Below are 23,734 nucleotides of genomic sequence, written 5' to 3'. Positions count from 1 at the left end.
CATGATGAGAGGAGGTTTACTGGACACACAGGGAGAAACTACAGTCTGAATCACACCCATGATGAGAGGAGGTTTACTGGACACACAGGGAGAAACTACAGTCTGAATCACACCCATGATGAGAGGAGGTTTACTGGACACACAGGGAGAAACTACAGTCTGAATCACACCCATGATGAGAGGAGGTTTACTGGACACACAGGGAGAAACTACAGTCTGAATCACACCCATGATGAGAGGAGGTTTACTGGACACACAGGGAGAAACTACAGTCTGAATCACACCCATGATGAGAGGAGGTTTACTGGACACACAGGGAGAAACTACAGTCTGAATCACACCCATGATGAGAGGAGGTTTACTGGACACACAGGGAGAAACTACAGTCTGAATCACACCCATGATGAGAGGAGGTTTACTGGACACACAGGGAGAAACTACAGTCTGAATCACACCCATGATGAGAGGAGGTTTACTGGACACACAGGGAGAAACTACAGTCTGAATCACACCCATGATGAGAGGAGGTTTACTGGACACACAGGGAGAAACTACAGTCTGAATCACACCCATGATGAGAGGAGGTTTACTGGACACACAGGGAGAAACTACAGTCTGAATCACACCCATGATGAGAGGAGGTTTACTGGACACACAGGGAGAAACTACAGTCTGAATCACACCCATGATGAGAGGAGGTTTACTGGACACACAGGGAGAAACTACAGTCTGAATCACACCCATGATGAGAGGAGGTTTACTGGACACACAGGGAGAAACTACAGTCTGAATCACACCCATGATGAGAGGAGGTTTACTGGACACACAGGGAGAAACTACAGTCTGAATCACACCCATGATGAGAGGAGGTTTACTGGACACACAGGGAGAAACTACAGTCTGAATCACACCCATGATGAGAGGAGGTTTACTGGACACACAGGGAGAAACTACAGTCTGAATCACATCACACCCATGATGAGAGGAGGTTTACTGGACACACAGGGAGAAACTACAGTCTGAATCACACCCATGATGAGAGGAGGTTTACTGGACACACAGGGAGAAACTACAGTCTGAATCACACCCATGATGAGAGGAGGTTTACTGGACACACAGGGAGAAACTACAGTCTGAATCACACCCATGATGAGAGGAGGTTTACTGGACACACAGGGAGAAACTACAGTCTGAATCACACCCATGATGAGAGGAGGTTTACTGGACACACAGGGAGAAACTACAGTCTGAATCACACCCATGATGAGAGGAGGTTTACTGGACACACAGGGAGAAACTACAGTCTGAATCACACCCATGATGAGAGGAGGTTTACTGGACACACAGGGAGAAACTACAGTCTGAATCACACCCATGATGAGAGGAGGTTTACTGGACACACAGGGAGAAACTACAGTCTGAATCACACCCATGATGAGAGGAGGTTTACTGGACACACAGGGAGAAACTACAGTCTGAATCACACCCATGATGAGAGGAGGTTTACTGGACACACAGGGAGAAACTACAGTCTGAATCACAGTCTGAATCCATGATGAGAGGAGGTTTACTGGACACACAGGGAGAAACTACAGTCTGAATCACACCCATGATGAGAGGAGGTTTACTGGACACACAGGGAGAAACTACAGTCTGAATCACACCCATGATGAGAGGAGGTTTACTGGACACACAGGGAGAAACTACAGTCTGAATCACACCCATGATGAGAGGAGGTTTACTGGACACACAGGGAGAAACTACAGTCTGAATCACACCCATGATGAGAGGAGGTTTACTGGACACACAGGGAGAAACTACAGTCTGAATCACACCCATGATGAGAGGAGGTTTACTGGACACACAGGGAGAAACTACAGTCTGAATCACACCCATGATGAGAGGAGGTTTACTGGACACACAGGGAGAAACTACAGTCTGAATCACACCCATGATGAGAGGAGGTTTACTGGACACACAGGGAGAAACTACAGTCTGAATCCCACCCATGATGAGAGGAGGTTTACTGGACACACAGGGAGAAACTACAGTCTGAATCACACCCATGATGAGAGGAGGTTTACTGGACACACAGGGAGAAACTACAGTCTGAATCACACCCATGATGAGAGGAGGTTTACTGGACACACAGGGAGAAACTACAGTCTGAATCACACCCATGATGAGAGGAGGTTTACTGGACACACAGGGAGAAACTACAGTCTGAATCACACCCATGATGAGAGGAGGTTTACTGGACACACAGGGAGAAACTACAGTCTGAATCACACCCATGATGAGAGGAGGTTTACTGGACACACAGGGAGAAACTACAGTCTGAATCACACCCATGATGAGAGGAGGTTTACTGGACACACAGGGAGAAACTACAGTCTGAATCACACCCATGATGAGAGGAGGTTTACTGGACACACAGGGAGAAACTACAGTCTGAATCACACCCATGATGAGAGGAGGTTTACTGGACACACAGGGAGAAACTACAGTCTGAATCACACCCATGATGAGAGGAGGTTTACTGGACACACAGGGAGAAACTACAGTCTGAATCACACCCATGATGAGAGGAGGTTTACTGGACACACAGGGAGAAACTACAGTCTGAATCACACCCATGATGAGAGGAGGTTTACTGGACACACAGGGAGAAACTACAGTCTGAATCACACCCATGATGTTTACTGGAGGAGAAACTACAGTTTACATGATGAGAGGAGGTTTACTGGACACACAGGGAGAAACTACAGTCTGAATCACACCCATGATGAGAGGAGGTTTACTGGACACACAGGGAGAAACTACAGTCTGAATCACACCCATGATGAGAGGAGGTTTACTGGACACACAGGGAGAAACTACAGTCTGAATCACACCCATGATGAGAGGAGGTTTACTGGACACACAGGGAGAAACTACAGTCTGAATCACACCCATGATGAGAGGAGGTTTACTGGACACACAGGGAGAAACTACAGTCTGAATCACACCCATGATGAGAGGAGGTTTACTGGACACACAGGGAGAAACTACAGTCTGAATCACACCCATGATGAGAGGAGGTTTACTGGACACACAGGGAGAAACTACAGTCTGAATCACACCCATGATGAGAGGAGGTTTACTGGACACACAGGGAGAAACTACAGTCTGAATCACACCCATGATGAGAGGAGGTTTACTGGACACACAGGGAGAAACTACAGTCTGAATCACACCCATGATGAGAGGAGGTTTACTGGACACACAGGGAGAAACTACAGTCTGAATCACACCCATGATGAGAGGAGGTTTACTGGACACACAGGGAGAAACTACAGTCTGAATCCCACCCATGATGAGAGGAGGTTTACTGGACACACAGGGAGAAACTACAGTCTGAATCACACCCATGATGAGAGGAGGTTTACTGGACACACAGGGAGAAACTACAGTCTGAATCACACCCATGATGAGAGGAGGTTTACTGGACACACAGGGAGAAACTACAGTCTGAATCACACCCATGATGAGAGGAGGTTTACTGGACACACAGGGAGAAACTACAGTCTGAATCACACCCATGATGAGAGGAGGTTTACTGGACACACAGGGAGAAACTACAGTCTGAATCACACCCATGATGAGAGGAGGTTTACTGGACACACAGGGAGAAACTACAGTCTGAATCACACCCATGATGAGAGGAGGTTTACTGGACACACAGGGAGAAACTACAGTCTGAATCACACCCATGATGAGAGGAGGTTTACTGGACACACAGGGAGAAACTACAGTCTGAATCACACCCATGATGAGAGGAGGTTTACTGGACACACAGGGAGAAACTACAGTCTGAATCACACCCATGATGAGAGGAGGTTTACTGGACACACAGGGAGAAACTACAGTCTGAATCACACCCATGATGAGAGGAGGTTTACTGGACACACAGGGAGAAACTACAGTCTGAATCACACCCATGATGAGAGGAGGTTTACTGGACACACAGGGAGAAACTACAGTCTGAATCACACCCATGATGAGAGGAGGTTTACTGGACACACAGGGAGAAACTACAGTCTGAATCACACCCATGATGAGAGGAGGTTTACTGGACACACAGGGAGAAACTACAGTCTGAATCACACCCATGATGAGAGGAGGTTTACTGGACACACAGGGAGAAACTACAGTCTGAATCACACCCATGATGAGAGGAGGTTTACTGGACACACAGGGAGAAACTACAGTCTGAATCACACCCATGATGAGAGGAGGTTTACTGGACACACAGGGAGAAACTACAGTCTGAATCACACCCATGATGAGAGGAGGTTTACTGGACACACAGGGAGAAACTACAGTCTGAATCACACCCATGATGAGAGGAGGTTTACTGGACACACAGGGAGAAACTACAGTCTGAATCACACCCATGATGAGAGGAGGTTTACTGGACACACAGGGAGAAACTACAGTCTGAATCACACCCATGATGAGAGGAGGTTTACTGGACACACAGGGAGAAACTACAGTCTGAATCACACCCATGATGAGAGGAGGTTTACTGGACACACAGGGAGAAACTACAGTCTGAATCACACCCATGATGAGAGGAGGTTTACTGGACACACAGGGAGAAACTACAGTCTGAATCACACCCATGATGAGAGGAGGTTTACTGGACACACAGGGAGAAACTACAGTCTGAATCACACCCATGATGAGAGGAGGTTTACTGGACACACAGGGAGAAACTACAGTCTGAATCACACCCATGATGAGAGGAGGTTTACTGGACACACAGGGAGAAACTACAGTCTGAATCACACCCATGATGAGAGGAGGTTTACTGGACACACAGGGAGAAACTACAGTCTGAATCACACCCATGATGAGAGGAGGTTTACTGGACACACAGGGAGAAACTACAGTCTGAATCACACCCATGATGAGAGGAGGTTTACTGGACACACAGGGAGAAACTACAGTCTGAATCACACCCATGATGAGAGGAGGTTTACTGGACACACAGGGAGAAACTACAGTCTGAATCACACCCATGATGAGAGGAGGTTTACTGGACACACAGGGAGAAACTACAGTCTGAATCACACCCATGATGAGAGGAGGTTTACTGGACACACAGGGAGAAACTACAGTCTGAATCACACCCATGATGAGAGGAGGTTTACTGGACACACAGGGAGAAACTACAGTCTGAATCACACCCATGATGAGAGGAGGTTTACTGGACACACAGGGAGAAACTACAGTCTGAATCACACCCATGATGAGAGGAGGTTTACTGGACACACAGGGAGAAACTACAGTCTGAATCACACCCATGATGAGAGGAGGTTTACTGGACACACAGGGAGAAACTACAGTCTGAATCACACCCATGATGAGAGGAGGTTTACTGGACACACAGGGAGAAACTACAGTCTGAATCACACCCATGATGAGAGGAGGTTTACTGGACACACAGGGAGAAACTACAGTCTGAATCACACCCATGATGAGAGGAGGTTTACTGGACACACAGGGAGAAACTACAGTCTGAATCACACCCATGATGAGAGGAGGTTTACTGGACACACAGGGAGAAACTACAGTCTGAATCACACCCATGATGAGAGGAGGTTTACTGGACACACAGGGAGAAACTACAGTCTGAATCACACCCATGATGAGAGGAGGTTTACTGGACACACAGGGAGAAACTACAGTCTGAATCACACCCATGATGAGAGGAGGTTTACTGGACACACAGGGAGAAACTACAGTCTGAATCACACCCATGATGAGAGGAGGTTTACTGGACACACAGGGAGAAACTACAGTCTGAATCACACCCATGATGAGAGGAGGTTTACTGGACACACAGGGAGAAACTACAGTCTGAATCACACCCATGATGAGAGGAGGTTTACTGGACACACAGGGAGAAACTACAGTCTGAATCACACCCATGATGAGAGGAGGTTTACTGGACACACAGGGAGAAACTACAGTCTGAATCACACCCATGATGAGGAGGTTTACTGGACACACAGGGAGAAACTACAGTCTGAATCACACCCATGATGAGAGGAGGTTTACTGGACACACAGGGAGAAACTACAGTCTGAATCACACCCATGATGAGAGGAGGTTTACTGGACACACAGGGAGAAACTACAGTCTGAATCACACCCATGATGAGAGGAGGTTTACTGGACACACAGGGAGAAACTACAGTCTGAATCACACCCATGATGAGAGGAGGTTTACTGGACACACAGGGAGAAACTACAGTCTGAATCACACCCATGATGAGAGGAGGTTTACTGGACACACAGGGAGAAACTACAGTCTGAATCACACCCATGATGAGAGGAGGTTTACTGGACACACAGGGAGAAACTACAGTCTGAATCACACCCATGATGAGAGGAGGTTTACTGGACACACAGGGAGAAACTACAGTCTGAATCACACCCATGATGAGAGGAGGTTTACTGGACACACAGGGAGAAACTACAGTCTGAATCACACCCATGATGAGAGGAGGTTTACTGGACACACAGGGAGAAACTACAGTCTGAATCACACCCATGATGAGAGGAGGTTTACTGGACACACAGGGAGAAACTACAGTCTGAATCACACCCATGATGAGAGGAGGTTTACTGGACACACAGGGAGAAACTACAGTCTGAATCACACCCATGATGAGAGGAGGTTTACTGGACACACAGGGAGAAACTACAGTCTGAATCACACCCATGATGAGAGGAGGTTTACTGGACACACAGGGAGAAACTACAGTCTGAATCACACCCATGATGAGAGGAGGTTTACTGGACACACAGGGAGAAACTACAGTCTGAATCACACCCATGATGAGAGGAGGTTTACTGGACACACAGGGAGAAACTACAGTCTGAATCACACCCATGATGAGAGGAGGTTTACTGGACACACAGGGAGAAACTACAGTCTGAATCACACCCATGATGAGAGGAGGTTTACTGGACACACAGGGAGAAACTACAGTCTGAATCACACCCATGATGAGAGGAGGTTTACTGGACACACAGGGAGAAACTACAGTCTGAATCACACCCATGATGAGAGGAGGTTTACTGGACACACAGGGAGAAACTACAGTCTGAATCACACCCATGATGAGAGGAGGTTTACTGGACACACAGGGAGAAACTACAGTCTGAATCACACCCATGATGAGAGGAGGTTTACTGGACACACAGGGAGAAACTACAGTCTGAATCACACCCATGATGAGAGGAGGTTTACTGGACACACAGGGAGAAACTACAGTCTGAATCACACCCATGATGAGAGGAGGTTTACTGGACACACAGGGAGAAACTACAGTCTGAATCACACCCATGATGAGAGGAGGTTTACTGGACACACAGGGAGAAACTACAGTCTGAATCACACCCATGATGAGAGGAGGTTTACTGGACACACAGGGAGAAACTACAGTCTGAATCACACCCATGATGAGAGGAGGTTTACTGGACACACAGGGAGAAACTACAGTCTGAATCACACCCATGATGAGAGGAGGTTTACTGGACACACAGGGAGAAACTACAGTCTGAATCACACCCATGATGAGAGGAGGTTTACTGGACACACAGGGAGAAACTACAGAATCTGAATCACACCCATGATGAGAGGAGGTTTACTGGACACACAGGGAGAAACTACAGTCTGAATCACACCCATGATGAGAGGAGGTTTACTGGACACACAGGGAGAAACTACAGTCTGAATCACACCCATGATGAGAGGAGGTTTACTGGACACACAGGGAGAAACTACAGTCTGAATCACACCCATGATGAGAGGAGGTTTACTGGACACACAGGGAGAAACTACAGTCTGAATCACACCCATGATGAGAGGAGGTTTACTGGACACACAGGGAGAAACTACAGTCTGAATCACACCCATGATGAGAGGAGGTTTACTGGACACACAGGGAGAAACTACAGTCTGAATCACACCCATGATGAGAGGAGGTTTACTGGACACACAGGGAGAAACTACAGTCTGAATCACACCCATGATGAGAGGAGGTTTACTGGACACACAGGGAGAAACTACAGTCTGAATCACACCCATGATGAGAGGAGGTTTACTGGACACACAGGGAGAAACTACAGTCTGAATCACACCCATGATGAGAGGAGGTTTACTGGACACACAGGGAGAAACTACAGTCTGAATCACACCCATGATGAGAGGAGGTTTACTGGACACACAGGGAGAAACTACAGTCTGAATCACACCCATGATGAGAGGAGGTTTACTGGACACACAGGGAGAAACTACAGTCTGAATCACACCCATGATGAGAGGAGGTTTACTGGACACACAGGGAGAAACTACAGTCTGAATCACACCCATGATGAGAGGAGGTTTACTGGACACACAGGGAGAAACTACAGTCTGAATCACACCCATGATGAGAGGAGGTTTACTGGACACACAGGGAGAAACTACAGTCTGAATCACACCCATGATGAGAGGAGGTTTACTGGACACACAGGGAGAAACTACAGTCTGAATCACACCCATGATGAGAGGAGGTTTACTGGACACACAGGGAGAAACTACAGTCTGAATCACACCCATGATGAGAGGAGGTTTACTGGACACACAGGGAGAAACTACAGTCTGAATCACACCCATGATGAGACTGGAGGTTTACTGGTTTACTGGACACAGGGAGAAACTACAGTCTGAATCACACCCATGATGAGAGGAGGTTTACTGGACACACAGGGAGAAACTACAGTCTGAATCACACCCATGATGAGAGGAGGTTTACTGGACACACAGGGAGAAACTACAGTCTGAATCACACCCATGATGAGAGGAGGTTTACTGGACACACAGGGAGAAACTACAGTCTGAATCACACCCATGATGAGAGGAGGTTTACTGGACACACAGGGAGAAACTACAGTCTGAATCACACCCATGATGAGAGGAGGTTTACTGGACACACAGGGAGAAACTACAGTCTGAATCACACCCATGATGAGAGGAGGTTTACTGGACACACAGGGAGAAACTACAGTCTGAATCACACCCATGATGAGAGGAGGTTTACTGGACACACAGGGAGAAACTACAGTCTGAATCACACCCATGATGAGAGGAGGTTTACTGGACACACAGGGAGAAACTACAGTCTGAATCACACCCATGATGAGAGGAGGTTTACTGGACACACAGGGAGAAACTACAGTCTGAATCACACCCATGATGAGAGGAGGTTTACTGGACACACAGGGAGAAACTACAGTCTGAATCACACCCATGATGAGAGGAGGTTTACTGGACACACAGGGAGAAACTACAGTCTGAATCACACCCATGATGAGAGGAGGTTTACTGGACACACAGGGAGAAACTACAGTCTGAATCACACCCATGATGAGAGGAGGTTTACTGGACACACAGGGAGAAACTACAGTCTGAATCACACCCATGATGAGAGGAGGTTTACTGGACACACAGGGAAACTACAGTCTGAATCACACCCATGATGAGAGGAGGTTTACTGGACACACAGGGAGAAACTACAGTCTGAATCACACCCATGATGAGAGGAGGTTTACTGGACACACAGGGAGAAACTACAGTCTGAATCACACCCATGATGAGAGGAGGTTTACTGGACACACAGGGAGAAACTACAGTCTGAATCACACCCATGATGAGAGGAGGTTTACTGGACACACAGGGAGAAACTACAGTCTGAATCACACCCATGATGAGAGGAGGTTTACTGGACACACAGGGAGAAACTACAGTCTGAATCACACCCATGATGAGAGGAGGTTTACTGGACACACAGGGAGAAACTACAGTCTGAATCACACCCATGATGATGAGGAGGTTTACTGGACACACAGGGAGAAACTACAGTCTGAATCACACCCATGATGAGAGGAGGTTTACTGGACACACAGGGAGAAACTACAGTCTGAATCACACCCATGATGAGAGGAGGTTTACTGGACACACAGGGAGAAACTACAGTCTGAATCACACCCATGATGAGAGGAGGTTTACTGGACACACAGGGAGAAACTACAGTCTGAATCACACCCATGATGAGAGGAGGTTTACTGGACACACAGGGAGAAACTACAGTCTGAATCACACCCATGATGAGAGGAGGTTTACTGGACACACAGGGAGAAACTACAGTCTGAATCACACCCATGATGAGAGGAGGTTTACTGGACACACAGGGAGAAACTACAGTCTGAATCACACCCATGATGAGAGGAGGTTTACTGGACACACAGGGAGAAACTACAGTCTGAATCACACCCATGATGAGAGGAGGTTTACTGGACACACAGGGAGAAACTACAGTCTGAATCACACCCATGATGAGAGGAGGTTTACTGGACACACAGGGAGAAACTACAGTCTGAATCACACCCATGATGAGAGGAGGTTTACTGGACACACAGGGAGAAACTACAGTCTGAATCACACCCATGATGAGAGGAGGTTTACTGGACACACAGGGAGAAACTACAGTCTGAATCACACCCATGATGAGAGGAGGTTTACTGGACACACAGGGAGAAACTACAGTCTGAATCACACCCATGATGAGAGGAGGTTTACTGGACACACAGGGAGAAACTACAGTCTGAATCACACCCATGATGAGAGGAGGTTTACTGGACACACAGGGAGAAACTACAGTCTGAATCACACCCATGATGAGAGGAGGTTTACTGGACACACAGGGAGAAACTACAGTCTGAATCACACCCATGATGAGAGGAGGTTTACTGGACACACAGGGAGAAACTACAGTCTGAATCACACCCATGATGAGAGGAGGTTTACTGGACACACAGGGAGAAACTACAGTCTGAATCCCACCCATGATGAGAGGAGGTTTACTGGACACACAGGGAGAAACTACAGTCTGAATCCCACCCATGATGAGGGAGAAACTACAGTCTGAATCACACCCATGATGAGAGGAGGTTTACTGGACACACAGGGAGAAACTACAGTCTGAATCACACCCATGATGAGAGGAGGTTTACTGGACACACAGGGAGAAACTACAGTCTGAATCACACCCATGATGAGAGGAGGTTTACTGGACACACAGGGAGAAACTACAGTCTGAATCACACCCATGATGAGAGGAGGTTTACTGGACACACAGGGAGAAACTACAGTCTGAATCACACCCATGATGAGAGGAGGTTTACTGGACACACAGGGAGAAACTACAGTCTGAATCACACCCATGATGAGAGGAGGTTTACTGGACACACAGGGAGAAACTACAGTCTGAATCACACCCATGATGAGAGGAGGTTTACTGGACACACAGGGAGAAACTACAGTCTGAATCACACCCATGATGAGAGGAGGTTTACTGGACACACAGGGAGAAACTACAGTCTGAATCACACCCATGATGAGAGGAGGTTTACTGGACACACAGGGAGAAACTACAGTCTGAATCACACCCATGATGAGAGGAGGTTTACTGGACACACAGGGAGAAACTACAGTCTGAATCACACCCATGATGAGAGGAGGTTTACTGGACACACAGGGAGAAACTACAGTCTGAATCACACCCATGATGAGAGGAGGTTTACTGGACACACAGGGAGAAACTACAGTCTGAATCACACCCATGATGAGAGGAGGTTTACTGGACACACAGGGAGAAACTACAGTCTGAATCACACCCATGATGAGAGGAGGTTTACTGGACACACAGGGAGAAACTACAGTCTGAATCACACCCATGATGAGAGGAGGTTTACTGGACACACAGGGAGAAACTACAGTCTGAATCACACCCATGATGATGAGGAGGTTTACTGGACACACAGGGAGAAACTACAGTCTGAATCACACCCATGATGAGAGGAGGTTTACTGGAGGTTTACTGGACACAGGGAGAAACTACAGTCTGAATCACACCCATGATGAGAGGAGGTTTACTGGACACACAGGGAGAAACTACAGTCTGAATCACACCCATGATGAGAGGAGGTTTACTGGACACACAGGGAGAAACTACAGTCTGAATCACACCCATGATGAGAGGAGGTTTACTGGACACACAGGGAGAAACTACAGTCTGAATCACACCCATGATGAGAGGAGGTTTACTGGACACACAGGGAGAAACTACAGTCTGAATCACACCCATGATGAGAGGAGGTTTACTGGACACACAGGGAGAAACTACAGTCTGAATCACACCCATGATGAGAGGAGGTTTACTGGACACACAGGGAGAAACTACAGTCTGAATCACACCCATGATGAGAGGAGGTTTACTGGACACACAGGGAGAAACTACAGTCTGAATCACACCCATGATGAGAGGAGGTTTACTGGACACACAGGGAGAAACTACAGTCTGAATCACACCCATGATGAGAGGAGGTTTACTGGACACACAGGGAGAAACTACAGTCTGAATCACACCCATGATGAGAGGAGGTTTACTGGACACACAGGGAGAAACTACAGTCTGAATCACACCCATGATGAGAGGAGGTTTACTGGACACACAGGGAGAAACTACAGTCTGAATCACACCCATGATGAGAGGAGGTTTACTGGACACACAGGGAGAAACTACAGTCTGAATCACACCCATGATGAGAGGAGGTTTACTGGACACACAGGGAGAAACTACAGTCTGAATCACACCCATGATGAGAGGAGGTTTACTGGACACACAGGGAGAAACTACAGTCTGAATCACACCCATGATGAGAGGAGGTTTACTGGACACACAGGGAGAAACTACAGTCTGAATCACACCCATGATGAGAGGAGGTTTACTGGACACACAGGGAGAAACTACAGTCTGAATCACACCCATGATGAGAGGAGGTTTACTGGACACACAGGGAGAAACTACAGTCTGAATCACACCCATGATGAGAGGAGGTTTACTGGACACACAGGGAGAAACTACAGTCTGAATCACACCCATGATGAGAGGAGGTTTACTGGACACACAGGGAGAAACTACAGTCTGAATCACACCCATGATGAGAGGAGGTTTACTGGACACACAGGGAGAAACTACAGTCTGAATCACACCCATGATGAGAGGAGGTTTACTGGACACACAGGGAGAAACTACAGTCTGAATCACACCCATGATGAGAGGAGGTTTACTGGACACACAGGGAGAAACTACAGTCTGAATCACACCCATGATGAGAGGAGGTTTACTGGACACACAGGGAGAAACTACAGTCTGAATCACACCCATGATGAGAGGAGGTTTACTGGACACACAGGAGAAACTACAGTCTGAATCACACCCATGATGAGAGGAGGTTTACTGGACACACAGGGAGAAACTACAGTCTGAATCACACCCATGATGAGAGGAGGTTTACTGGACACACAGGGAGAAACTACAGTCTGAATCACACCCATGATGAGAGGAGGTTTACTGGACACACAGGGAGAAACTACAGTCTGAATCACACCCATGATGAGAGGAGGTTTACTGGACACACAGGGAGAAACTACAGTCTGAATCACACCCATGATGAGAGGAGGTTTACTGGACACACAGGGAGAAACTACAGTCTGAATCACACCCATGATGAGAGGAGGTTTACTGGACACACAGGGAGAAACTACAGTCTGAATCACACCCATGATGAGAGGAGGTTTACTGGACACACAGGGAGAAACTACAGTCTGAATCACACCCATGATGAGAGGAGGTTTACTGGACACACAGGGAGAAACTACAGTCTGAATCACACCCATGATGAGAGGAGGTTTACTGGACACACAGGGAGAAACTACAGTCTGAATCACACCCATGATGAGAGGAGGTTTACTGGACACACAGGGAGAAACTACAGTCTGAATCACACCCATGATGAGAGGAGGTTTACTGGACACACAGGGAGAAACTACAGTCTGAATCACACCCATGATGAGAGGAGGTTTACTGGACACACAGGAGAAACTACAGTCTGAATCACACCCATGATGAGAGGAGGTTTACTGGACACACAGGGAGAAACTACAGTCTGAATCACACCCATGATGAGAGGAGGTTTACTGGACACACAGGGAGAAACTACAGTCTGAATCACACCCATGATGAGAGGAGGTTTACTGGACACACAGGGAGAAACTACAGTCTGAATCACACCCATGATGAGAGGAGGTTTACTGGACACACAGGGAGAAACTACAGTCTGAATCACACCCATGATGAGAGGAGGTTTACTGGACACACAGGGAGAAAAACTACAGTCTGAATCACACCCATGATGAGAGGAGGTTTACTGGACACACAGGGAGAAACTACAGTCTGAATCACACCCATGATGAGAGGAGGTTTACTGGACACACAGGGAGAAACTACAGTCTGAATCACACCCATGATGAGAGGAGGTTTACTGGACACACAGGGAGAAACTACAGTCTGAATCACACCCATGATGAGAGGAGGTTTACTGGACACACAGGGAGAAACTACAGTCTGAATCACACCCATGATGAGAGGAGGTTTACTGGACACACAGGGAGAAACTACAGTCTGAATCACACCCATGATGAGAGGAGGTTTACTGGACACACAGGGAGAAACTACAGTCTGAATCACACCCATGATGAGAGGAGGTTTACTGGACACACAGGGAGAAACTACAGTCTGAATCACACCCATGATGAGAGGAGGTTTACTGGACACACAGGGAGAAACTACAGTCTGAATCACACCCATGATGAGAGGAGGTTTACTGGACACACAGGGAGAAACTACAGTCTGAATCACACCCATGATGAGAGGAGGTTTACTGGACACACAGGGAGAAACTACAGTCTGAATCACACCCATGATGAGAGGAGGTTTACTGGACACACAGGGAGAAACTACAGTCTGAATCACACCCATGATGAGAGGAGGTTTACTGGACACACAGGGAGAAACTACAGTCTGAATCACACCCATGATGAGAGGAGGTTTACTGGACACACAGGGAGAAACTACAGTCTGAATCACACCCATGATTGGACACAGGGAGAGGAGGTTTACTGGACACACAGGGAGAAACTACAGTCTGAATCACACCCATGATGACCCATGATGAGAGGAGGTTTACTGGACACACAGGGAGAAACTACAGTCTGAATCACACCCATGATGAGAGGAGGTTTACTGGACACACAGGGAGAAACTACAGTCTGAATCACACCCATGATGAGAGGAGGTTTACTGGACACACAGGGAGAAACTACAGTCTGAATCACACCCATGATGAGAGGAGGTTTACTGGACACACAGGGAGAAACTACAGTCTGAATCACACCCATGATGAGAGGAGGTTTACTGGACACACAGGGAGAAACTACAGTTTATCTGATGAGTTTTATGGACACACCCGGTGATGATGATGTCAGAGGAGGTTTACTGGACACACAGGGAGAAACTACAGTCTGAATCTGCACCCATGATGAGAGGAGGTTTACTGACACACAGGGAGAAACTACAGTCTGAATCAGACCCATGATGAGAGGAGGTTTACTGGATCACACAGTGGAGAAACTACAGTCTGAATCACACCCATGATGAGAGGAGGTTTACTGGACACACAGGAGAAACTACAGTCTGAATCACACCCATGATGAGAGGAGGTTTACTGGACACACAGGGAGAAACTACAGTCTGAATGTTTTCTGAATCACACCCATGATGAGAAGGTTTACTGGACACACAGGGAGAAACTACAGTCTGAATCACACCCATGATGAGATGATTCAGGACTGTTAGTGTTTTCTGCACCTTTGACTGTTAGTGTTTCTGCACCTTTCAGGGTAGTCTATGTTTTTGTTCTATGTTGTGTTTTTATGTGTTTGGCCTGTATGGTTCTCAATCAGGACTGTCAGTGTTTTCTGCACCTTTCAGGACTGTCTAGTGTTTTGAGAATCATACTTAGGGACTGTTTAACACCTGTGTTTTATGTCAGGACTGTCTAGTGTTTTTTTTCAGGACTGTCTAGTGTTTTCTGCACCTTTCAGGACTGTCTAGTGTTTTCTGCACCTTTCAGGACTGTCTAGTGTTTTCTGCACCTTTCAGGACTGTTTAGTGTTTTCTGCACCTTTCAGGACTGTCTAGTGTTTTCTGCACCTTTCAGGACTGTCTAGTGTTTTCTGCACCTTTCAGGACTGTCTAGTGTTTTCTGCACCTTTCAGGACTGTCTAGTGTTTTCTACACCTTTCAGGACTGTCTAGTGTTTTCTGCACCTTTCAGGACTGTCTAGTGTTTTCTGCACCTTTCAGGACTGTCTAGTGTTTTCTGCACCTTTCAGGACTGTTTCGGTTTTCGTTTAGTTCACGTTGTTATTTTGTAGTTTCAGTGTTCAGTAAAATAAACATCATGAACACACACCACGCTGCGCATTGGTCCGACATGTCTTACTCCTCGTTAGAGGAGGACGAAGAATATCGTTACAGTTTTTTTTTTTTTTTACCTTTACCTCCCTTATCTCACCTCATTTGCTCACATTGTTTATAGACTTGTTTATACTGTATTATTGACTGTATGTTTGTTTTACTCCATGTGTAACTCTGTGTCGTTGTATGTGTCGAAACTGCTTTGCTTTATCTTGGCCAGGTCGCAATTCTAAATGAGAGTGCCATCACAGCAGCAAGATTTGTGACCTGTTGCCACAAGAAAAGGGCAACCAGTGAAGAACAAACCCCATTGTAAATAAAAACCAATATTTATGTTAATTTATTTTTCCCTTTGTATATCAACTATTTGCACATAATATGACATTTGAAATGTCTTTATTCTTTTGGAACTTTTGTGAGTGTAATGTTTACTGTTCATTTGTTTATTTAACTTTTGTTTATTGCATTGGCAATGTAAACATATGTTTCCCATGCCAGTAAAGCCCCATACATTAAACTTGAATTGAGAGAGAGAGAGAGAGAGAGAGAGAGAAAGAGACAGAGAGAGAGAAGAGACAGGGAGAGAGAGACAGAGAGAGAGAGAGAGAGAGAGAGACAGGGAGAGAGCGAGAGAGAGAGAGAGAGAGAGAAAGAAAGAGACAGGGAGAGAGAGAGCGAGGTCAGTCGTGATGAGCGGAGGTTGACTCCTGGTGACGCAAAGAGAGACCGAGCAGGGTGAAAGGAGGAGGCAGACAGAATGGCTGCCCGGTGCCGCAGCTCCAAATGCACCGTAGAAAGGAACGGATTCAAGCGGGAACTCGATACCTGGCGGCACAAACTGATCAACTGCGTCGGTAAGAAGAAACCTAGGCAACTTTTTTTAAATGGCCTTTTGAACTTGGAAGCGATTTTACATCCCCAAAGTACACAAAGAGAAAGATCCACAACATGAGTTAAACCCGGTTTAGCTGTAACGTTAGCCGCTAATGCTAGATACCTTTACAAGCTGTCTTTAATAACAACAGGTAACTAACGTTAGCTGCTAATGCTAAATGCCTTTACAAGCTGCCTTTAATAACGGCAGGTAACTGACGTTAGCCGCTAATGCTAGATACCTTTTCAACAGCAGGTAACTAACGTTAGCTGCTAATGCTAAATACCTTTACAACTGCAGGTAACTGACGTTAGCCGCTAATGCTAAATGCCTTTAATAACAGCAGGTAACTAACGTTAGCCGCTAATGCTAAATGCCTTTACAAGCTGTCTTTAATAACAGCAGGTAGTTTAGCATGACCGTTTTCTGTTGACTCCGTTTCTCTTTGTCCTGTCTTGGCTGTTTCCAATGTACGTCCCTGTAAAAACACCTCGTAGAAGTCCATGATTTCTAGCAGCTAACAAGCTAGTTGGATTAGCTTAACTATCTATACCGTGTTTGTTATGTTACTATAACTAGCTATAACGTGTTTGTTATGGTTACTATAACTAGCTGCCGTGTTTGTTATGTTACTATAACTAGCTATACCGTGTTTGTTATGGTTATTATAACTAGCTATACCGTGTTTGTTATGGTTACTATAACTAGCTATACCGTGTTTGTTATGGTTACTATAACTAGCTATACCGTGTTTGTTGTGGTTACTATAACTAGCTGTCATGTTTGTTATGGTTACTATAACTAGCTATACCGTGTTTGTTGTGGTTACTATAACTAGCTGTCATGTTTGTTATGTTTACTATAACTAGCTATACCGTGTTTGTTGTGGTTACTATAACTAGCTGTCATGTTTGTTATGGTTACTATAACTAGCTGTCATGTTTGTTATGGTTACTATAACTAGCTGCCATGTTTGTTGTGGTTACTATAACTAGCTATACCGTGTTTGTTGTGGTTACTATAACTAGCTATACCGTGTTTGTTATGTTACTATAACTAGTTACCGTGTTTGTTATGTTTACTATAACTAGCTGTCATGTTTGTTATGGTTACTATAACTAGCTGCCGTGTTTGTTATGTTTACTATAACTAGCTGCCGTGTTTGTTGTGGTTACTATAACTAGCTGCCGTGTTTGTTATGTTACTATAACTAGCTATACCGTGTTTGTTGTGGTTACTATAACTAGCTGCCGTGTTTGTTATGGTTACTATAACTAGCTGCCGTGTTTGTTATGGTTACTATAACTAGCTGCCGTGTTTGTTATGGTTACTATAACTAGCTGCCGTGTTTGTTATGGTTACTATAACTAGCTGCCGTGTTTGTTGTGGTTACTATAACTAGCTGCCATGTTTGTTATGTTACTATAACTAGCTGCCATGTTTGTTATGTTACTATAACTAGCTGCCGTGTTTGTTGTGGTTACTATAACTAGCTGCCATGTTTGTTATGTTACTATAACTAGCTATACCGTGTTTGTTGTGGTTACTATAACTAGCTGCCATGTTTGTTATGTTACTATAACTAGCTATACCGTGTTTGTTATGGTTACTATAACTAGCTGCCGTGTTTGTTGTGGTTACTATAACTAGCTGCCATGTTTGTTATGTTACTATAACTAGCTGCCATGTTTGTTATGTTACTATAACTAGCTGCCATGTTTGTTATGTTACTATAACTAGCTGCCGTGTTTGTTGTGGTTACTATAACTAGCTGCCATGTTTGTTATGTTACTATAACTAGCTGCCGTGTTTGTTATATTACTATAACTAGCTGCCATGTTTGTTATGTTACTATAACTAGCTGCCGTTCGAGTCAAGGGTCTTTATTGACATGGGGAAATATGTTTACATTTTCATACTCATTTGTATAGCGAACGTTTAGTTAGGATCGCGTTATATTGTCGATAAGTATACCAGCTAACGTTTAGTTAGGATCGCGTTATATTGTCGATAAGTATACCAGCTAACGTTTAGTTAGGATCGCGTTATATTGTCGATAAGTATACCAGCTAACGTTTAGTTAGGATCGCGTTATATTGTCGATAAGTATACCAGCTAACGTTTAGTTAGGATCGCGTTATATTGTCGATAAGTATACCAGCTAACGTTTAGTTAGGATCGCGTTATATTGTCGATAAGTATACCAGCTAACGTTTAGTTAGGATCGCGTTATATTGTCGATAAGTATACCAGCTAACGTTTAGTTAGGATGTTATATTGTCGATAAGTATACCAGCTAACGTTTGTTAGGATTGTATATTGTGAAACCATGTTAGTTAGGACAGTATTGTCGATGCTATACCAGTTGTTTAGTTAGGTTATGATTATATTGCCGATGCTGTTTAAATATACCAGCTAACATTTAGTTAGGATCGGTTATAGTGTCGTTATAAGTTACCAGCTAACGTTTAGTTAGGATCCGTTATATTGTCGATCTAAGTACTACCAGCTAACTGGCTTTAGGATCGCGTTATATTGTAGAAGATAGAGTTACCAGCTAATTTAGTTGGACTATCCATTTTGTTATGGTTTGTCGACATGTTTGTTATGGTATACCAGCTAATTGTTTGTTAGTTACTAGTTACAAAGCGTTATTTTGTTATAAGTATACCAGCTAACGTTTATGTTAGGATCTGTTATAGGTTTTTTGGGTATACCAGTAACGTTTAGTTAGGATAATGTTATATTGTCGATAAGTATACCAGCTAATTTTAGTTAGGATCTGCGTTAAATTGTTAAGTAGCCCAGCTAACTGTTTAGTTAGGGGGCGTTATATTGCAAGATAAGTTACCAGTTAAGCTTAGTTAATCACAGTTATATTTTTCCCATAAGTATACCAGCTAACGTTTAGTTAGGATCGCGTTATATTGAATAAGTATACCAGCTAACGTTTACTATAACTTATGGTTATGTTATAACTAGCTGGTTAAGTTATACCAGGAACGTCTTTAGTTGGATCGCATTATATTGTCGAAAGTATATTTTAGTTTCACGGGTTTATTGTTTACGTATACCAGCTAACGTTTTTGGCCAATCAGCATTTAATTTATGGTATATGGCCAATATAACGTTTAGTTAGGATCGCTGCAGTTATATTGTCGATAAGTATCGATGGCCAGCTAACGTTTAGTTATATCGCGTTAAGTATTGTTATCCAGTAAACCAGTTTTAACGCATTTAGTTATGGATATGGCCAATATTGTCGTTAAGTATACCAGCTAACGTTTAGTTGGCCAATCAGCATTTATTGTCGAAATGGTATACCATATATCACGGGTTAAGTCTCTGCACGGTCCAGTTATAACGTCTGCAGTGGCCAATCAGCATTAACGTTTAGTTAGGATATGGTTATATTGCCAATAAGTATACCAGCTAACGCATTTAGTTAGGATCGTTATATTGTCGACGGTCCAGGAATACCAGCTAACGCATTTACTTGATCGGTATATTGCCAATAGTATCACGGGTTAACGTTTAGTCCAGGAAGCGTCTGCAGTGGCCAATATATTGTCGATAAGTATACCAGCTATCACGTTTAGTTAGGATCGCGTTATATTGTCGATAAGTATACCAGCTAACGTTTAGTTAGGATCGCGTTATATTGTCGATAAGTATACCAGCTAACGTTTAGTTAGGATCGCGTTATATTGTCGATAAGTATACCAGCTAACGTTTAGTTAGGATCGCGTTATATTGTCGATAAGTATACCAGCTAACGTTTAGTTAGGATCGCGTTATATTGTCAATCAGCAGTTTACCAGCTGAACGTTTAGTTAGGATCCATTTATATTGTCGATAAGTATACCAGCTAACGTTTAGTTAGGATCGCGTTATATTGTCGATAAGTATACCAGCTAACGTTTAGTTAGGATCGCGTTATATTGTCGATAAGTATACCAGCTAACGTGTAATTGTTAGTGAAACATGTTAGAATAACAGTTTCGTGCTATACAGTTGTTTTATAGGTTATGATAGTTTGCCTGCTGTTTAAATATGTATAATAGGTTCTAGAGTGTAAAAGGTTCTAACGGTCTCGAACATTCTACAGTCTCTGGCTTTGGTTCCATATCTCAGCACCGCATGTTAGTTTGGTCCTTTAGTTGTAGGCTGCGTCCCCACATGCTACGCACTTCCCTTTATAGAGTTACAAAGGTAGTGAACGACGTAGGGAACAGGGTGACATTTTGTTAGCTACACACTGACATTGTTTAGGTTATTTTGGGTTATGAGTGTAACGTTAGCTAATGTTACCGATAGGGTTGGCAGGTCAAGTACAAATATTTAGACAAATGACCTGCCAAAAGGCCTGAACTAGCCCACTTCTGTTTTTTTGGGGGGCGTTTTTTTTTGCAAGAGAGAAGTTGCCAGATTGGTAGTATAAACACTTTTTTCCCATTATCTTATCGCGTCAAAAGGAAGGAATATCGACGTAACCTGTAATGATGTTGGAAGCAAAATTTAATTTTTTTTTCAATAAAAATACTAATTGCAAATTTAATAAACAAATGTTGACTATATGTCGCAAGAGAAAATATAATTCACCTTTTTAATTTAAACTCACCAGTTTTTTTTAAATCCATCCACATGTATGTCGATGAGGGGGAGGGGGGTGGTATATGGCCAATATATCACGGGTTAAGTCTCTGCACGGTCCAGGAAACGTCTGCAGTGGCCAATCAGCATTTACTGTGAAATGGTATATGGCCAATATATCACGGGTTAAGTCTCTGCACGGTCCAGGAAACGTCTGCAGTGGCCAATCAGCATTTACTGTGAAATGGTATATGGCCAATATATCACGGGTTAAGTCTCTGCACGGTCCAGGAAACGTCTGCAGTGGCCAATCAGCATTTACTGTGAAATGGTATATGGCCAATATATGGGTTAAGTCTCTGCACGGTCCAGGAAACGTCTGCAGTGGCCAATCAGCATTTACTGTGATATGGTATATGGCCAATATATCACGGGTTAAGTCTCTGCACGGTCCAGGAAACGTCTGCAGTGGCCAATCAGCATTTACTGTGAAATGGTATATGGCCAATATATCACGGGTTAAGTCTCTGCACGGTCCAGGAAACGTCTGCAGTGGCCAATCAGCATTTACTGTGAAATGGTATATGGCCAATATATCACGGGTTAAGTCTCTGCACGGTCCAGGAAACGTCTGCAGTGGCCAATCAGCATTTACTGTGAAATGGTATATGGCCAATATATCACGGGTTAAGTCTCTGCACGGTCCAGGAAACGTCTGCAGTGGCCAATCAGCATTTACTGTGATACGGTATATGGCCAATATATCACGGGTTAAGTCTCTGCACGGTCCAGGAAACGTCTGCAGTGGCCAATCAGCATTTACTGTGAAATGGTATATGGCCAATATATCACGGGTTAAGTCTCTGCACGGTCCAGGAAACGTCTGCAGTGGCCAATCAGCATTTACTGTGATATGGTATATGGCCAATATATCACGGGTTAAGTCTCTGCACGGTCCAGGAAACGTCTGCAGTGGCCAATCAGCATTTACTTGAAATGGTATATGGCCAATATATCACGGGTTAAGTCTCTGCACGGTCCAGGAAACGTCCAGTGGCCAATCAGCATTTACTGTGAAATGGTATATGGCCAATATATCACGGGTTAAGTCTCTATTGCTAAATAAACCAGGTTTCCAGGAAAGCGCCTGCAGTGGCCAATCAGCATTTACTGTGAAATGGTATATGGCCAATATATCACGGGTTAAGTCTCTGCACGGTCCAGGAAACACCTGCAGTGGCCAATCAGCATTTACTGTGACCTCACGGCCTCACCTCATGGCCAATATATCACGGGGTTACCTCTCTGCCTCACGGTCCAGGAAACACCTCAGTGGCTCACGGCCTCAATCAGCATTCACCTGAAATGGCCTCACCTCATGGCCTCATATCACGGGTTCAGTCTCGGCCTCACCTCACGGTCCAGGAAAAACCTCACCTGGCCAATCAGCATTTACTGTGATCACGGTATCACCCAATATATCACGGGTTACGTCTCTGCACCTCAGGAAACGCCTCACGGCCTCACCTCACCTCACGGCCACATCAGCATTTACTGTGCCACACCTATATGGCCAATATATCACGGGTTAAGTCTCTCACGGCCTCACCTCAGGAAACTCACCTCACGGCCAATCACCTTTACCTGTGATATGGCCTCAGCAGGCCTCAGTCATACTTCAGTCACTCACTGTTCTTGTGAAGGAAGTGAGTGCTCTGTGTTCTTTATGTCTCACGGCCTCACCTCACGGCCTCACCTCACGGCCTCACCTCACGGCCACACCTCACGGCC

The 23,734-nt window shown here is 44.9% G+C and overlaps 1 protein-coding gene across 1 annotated transcript in view; it reads left to right on the top strand.

Moving 5' to 3' along the window:
• Nucleotides 1–17,152: 17,152 nt before the first annotated feature.
• LOC135570287 (serine/arginine repetitive matrix protein 2-like) overlaps nucleotides 17,153–23,734 on the top strand; it is a 58,018-nt gene continuing 51,436 nt past the window's right edge. The window contains 1 exon segment of the mRNA XM_065016402.1: nucleotides 17,153–17,330. Coding sequence (XP_064872474.1) covers nucleotides 17,234–17,330 — 97 coding nt within the window. The 5' untranslated portion in view covers nucleotides 17,153–17,233.

This window comes from Oncorhynchus nerka, unplaced genomic scaffold (genome assembly GCF_034236695.1).
Source record: "Oncorhynchus nerka isolate Pitt River unplaced genomic scaffold, Oner_Uvic_2.0 unplaced_scaffold_1004, whole genome shotgun sequence".
NCBI lineage: Eukaryota > Metazoa > Chordata > Actinopteri > Salmoniformes > Salmonidae > Oncorhynchus > Oncorhynchus nerka.
The sequence above is the reverse complement of the archived record's forward strand: the minus strand, read 5'-3'. Positions and strand labels throughout refer to the sequence as shown.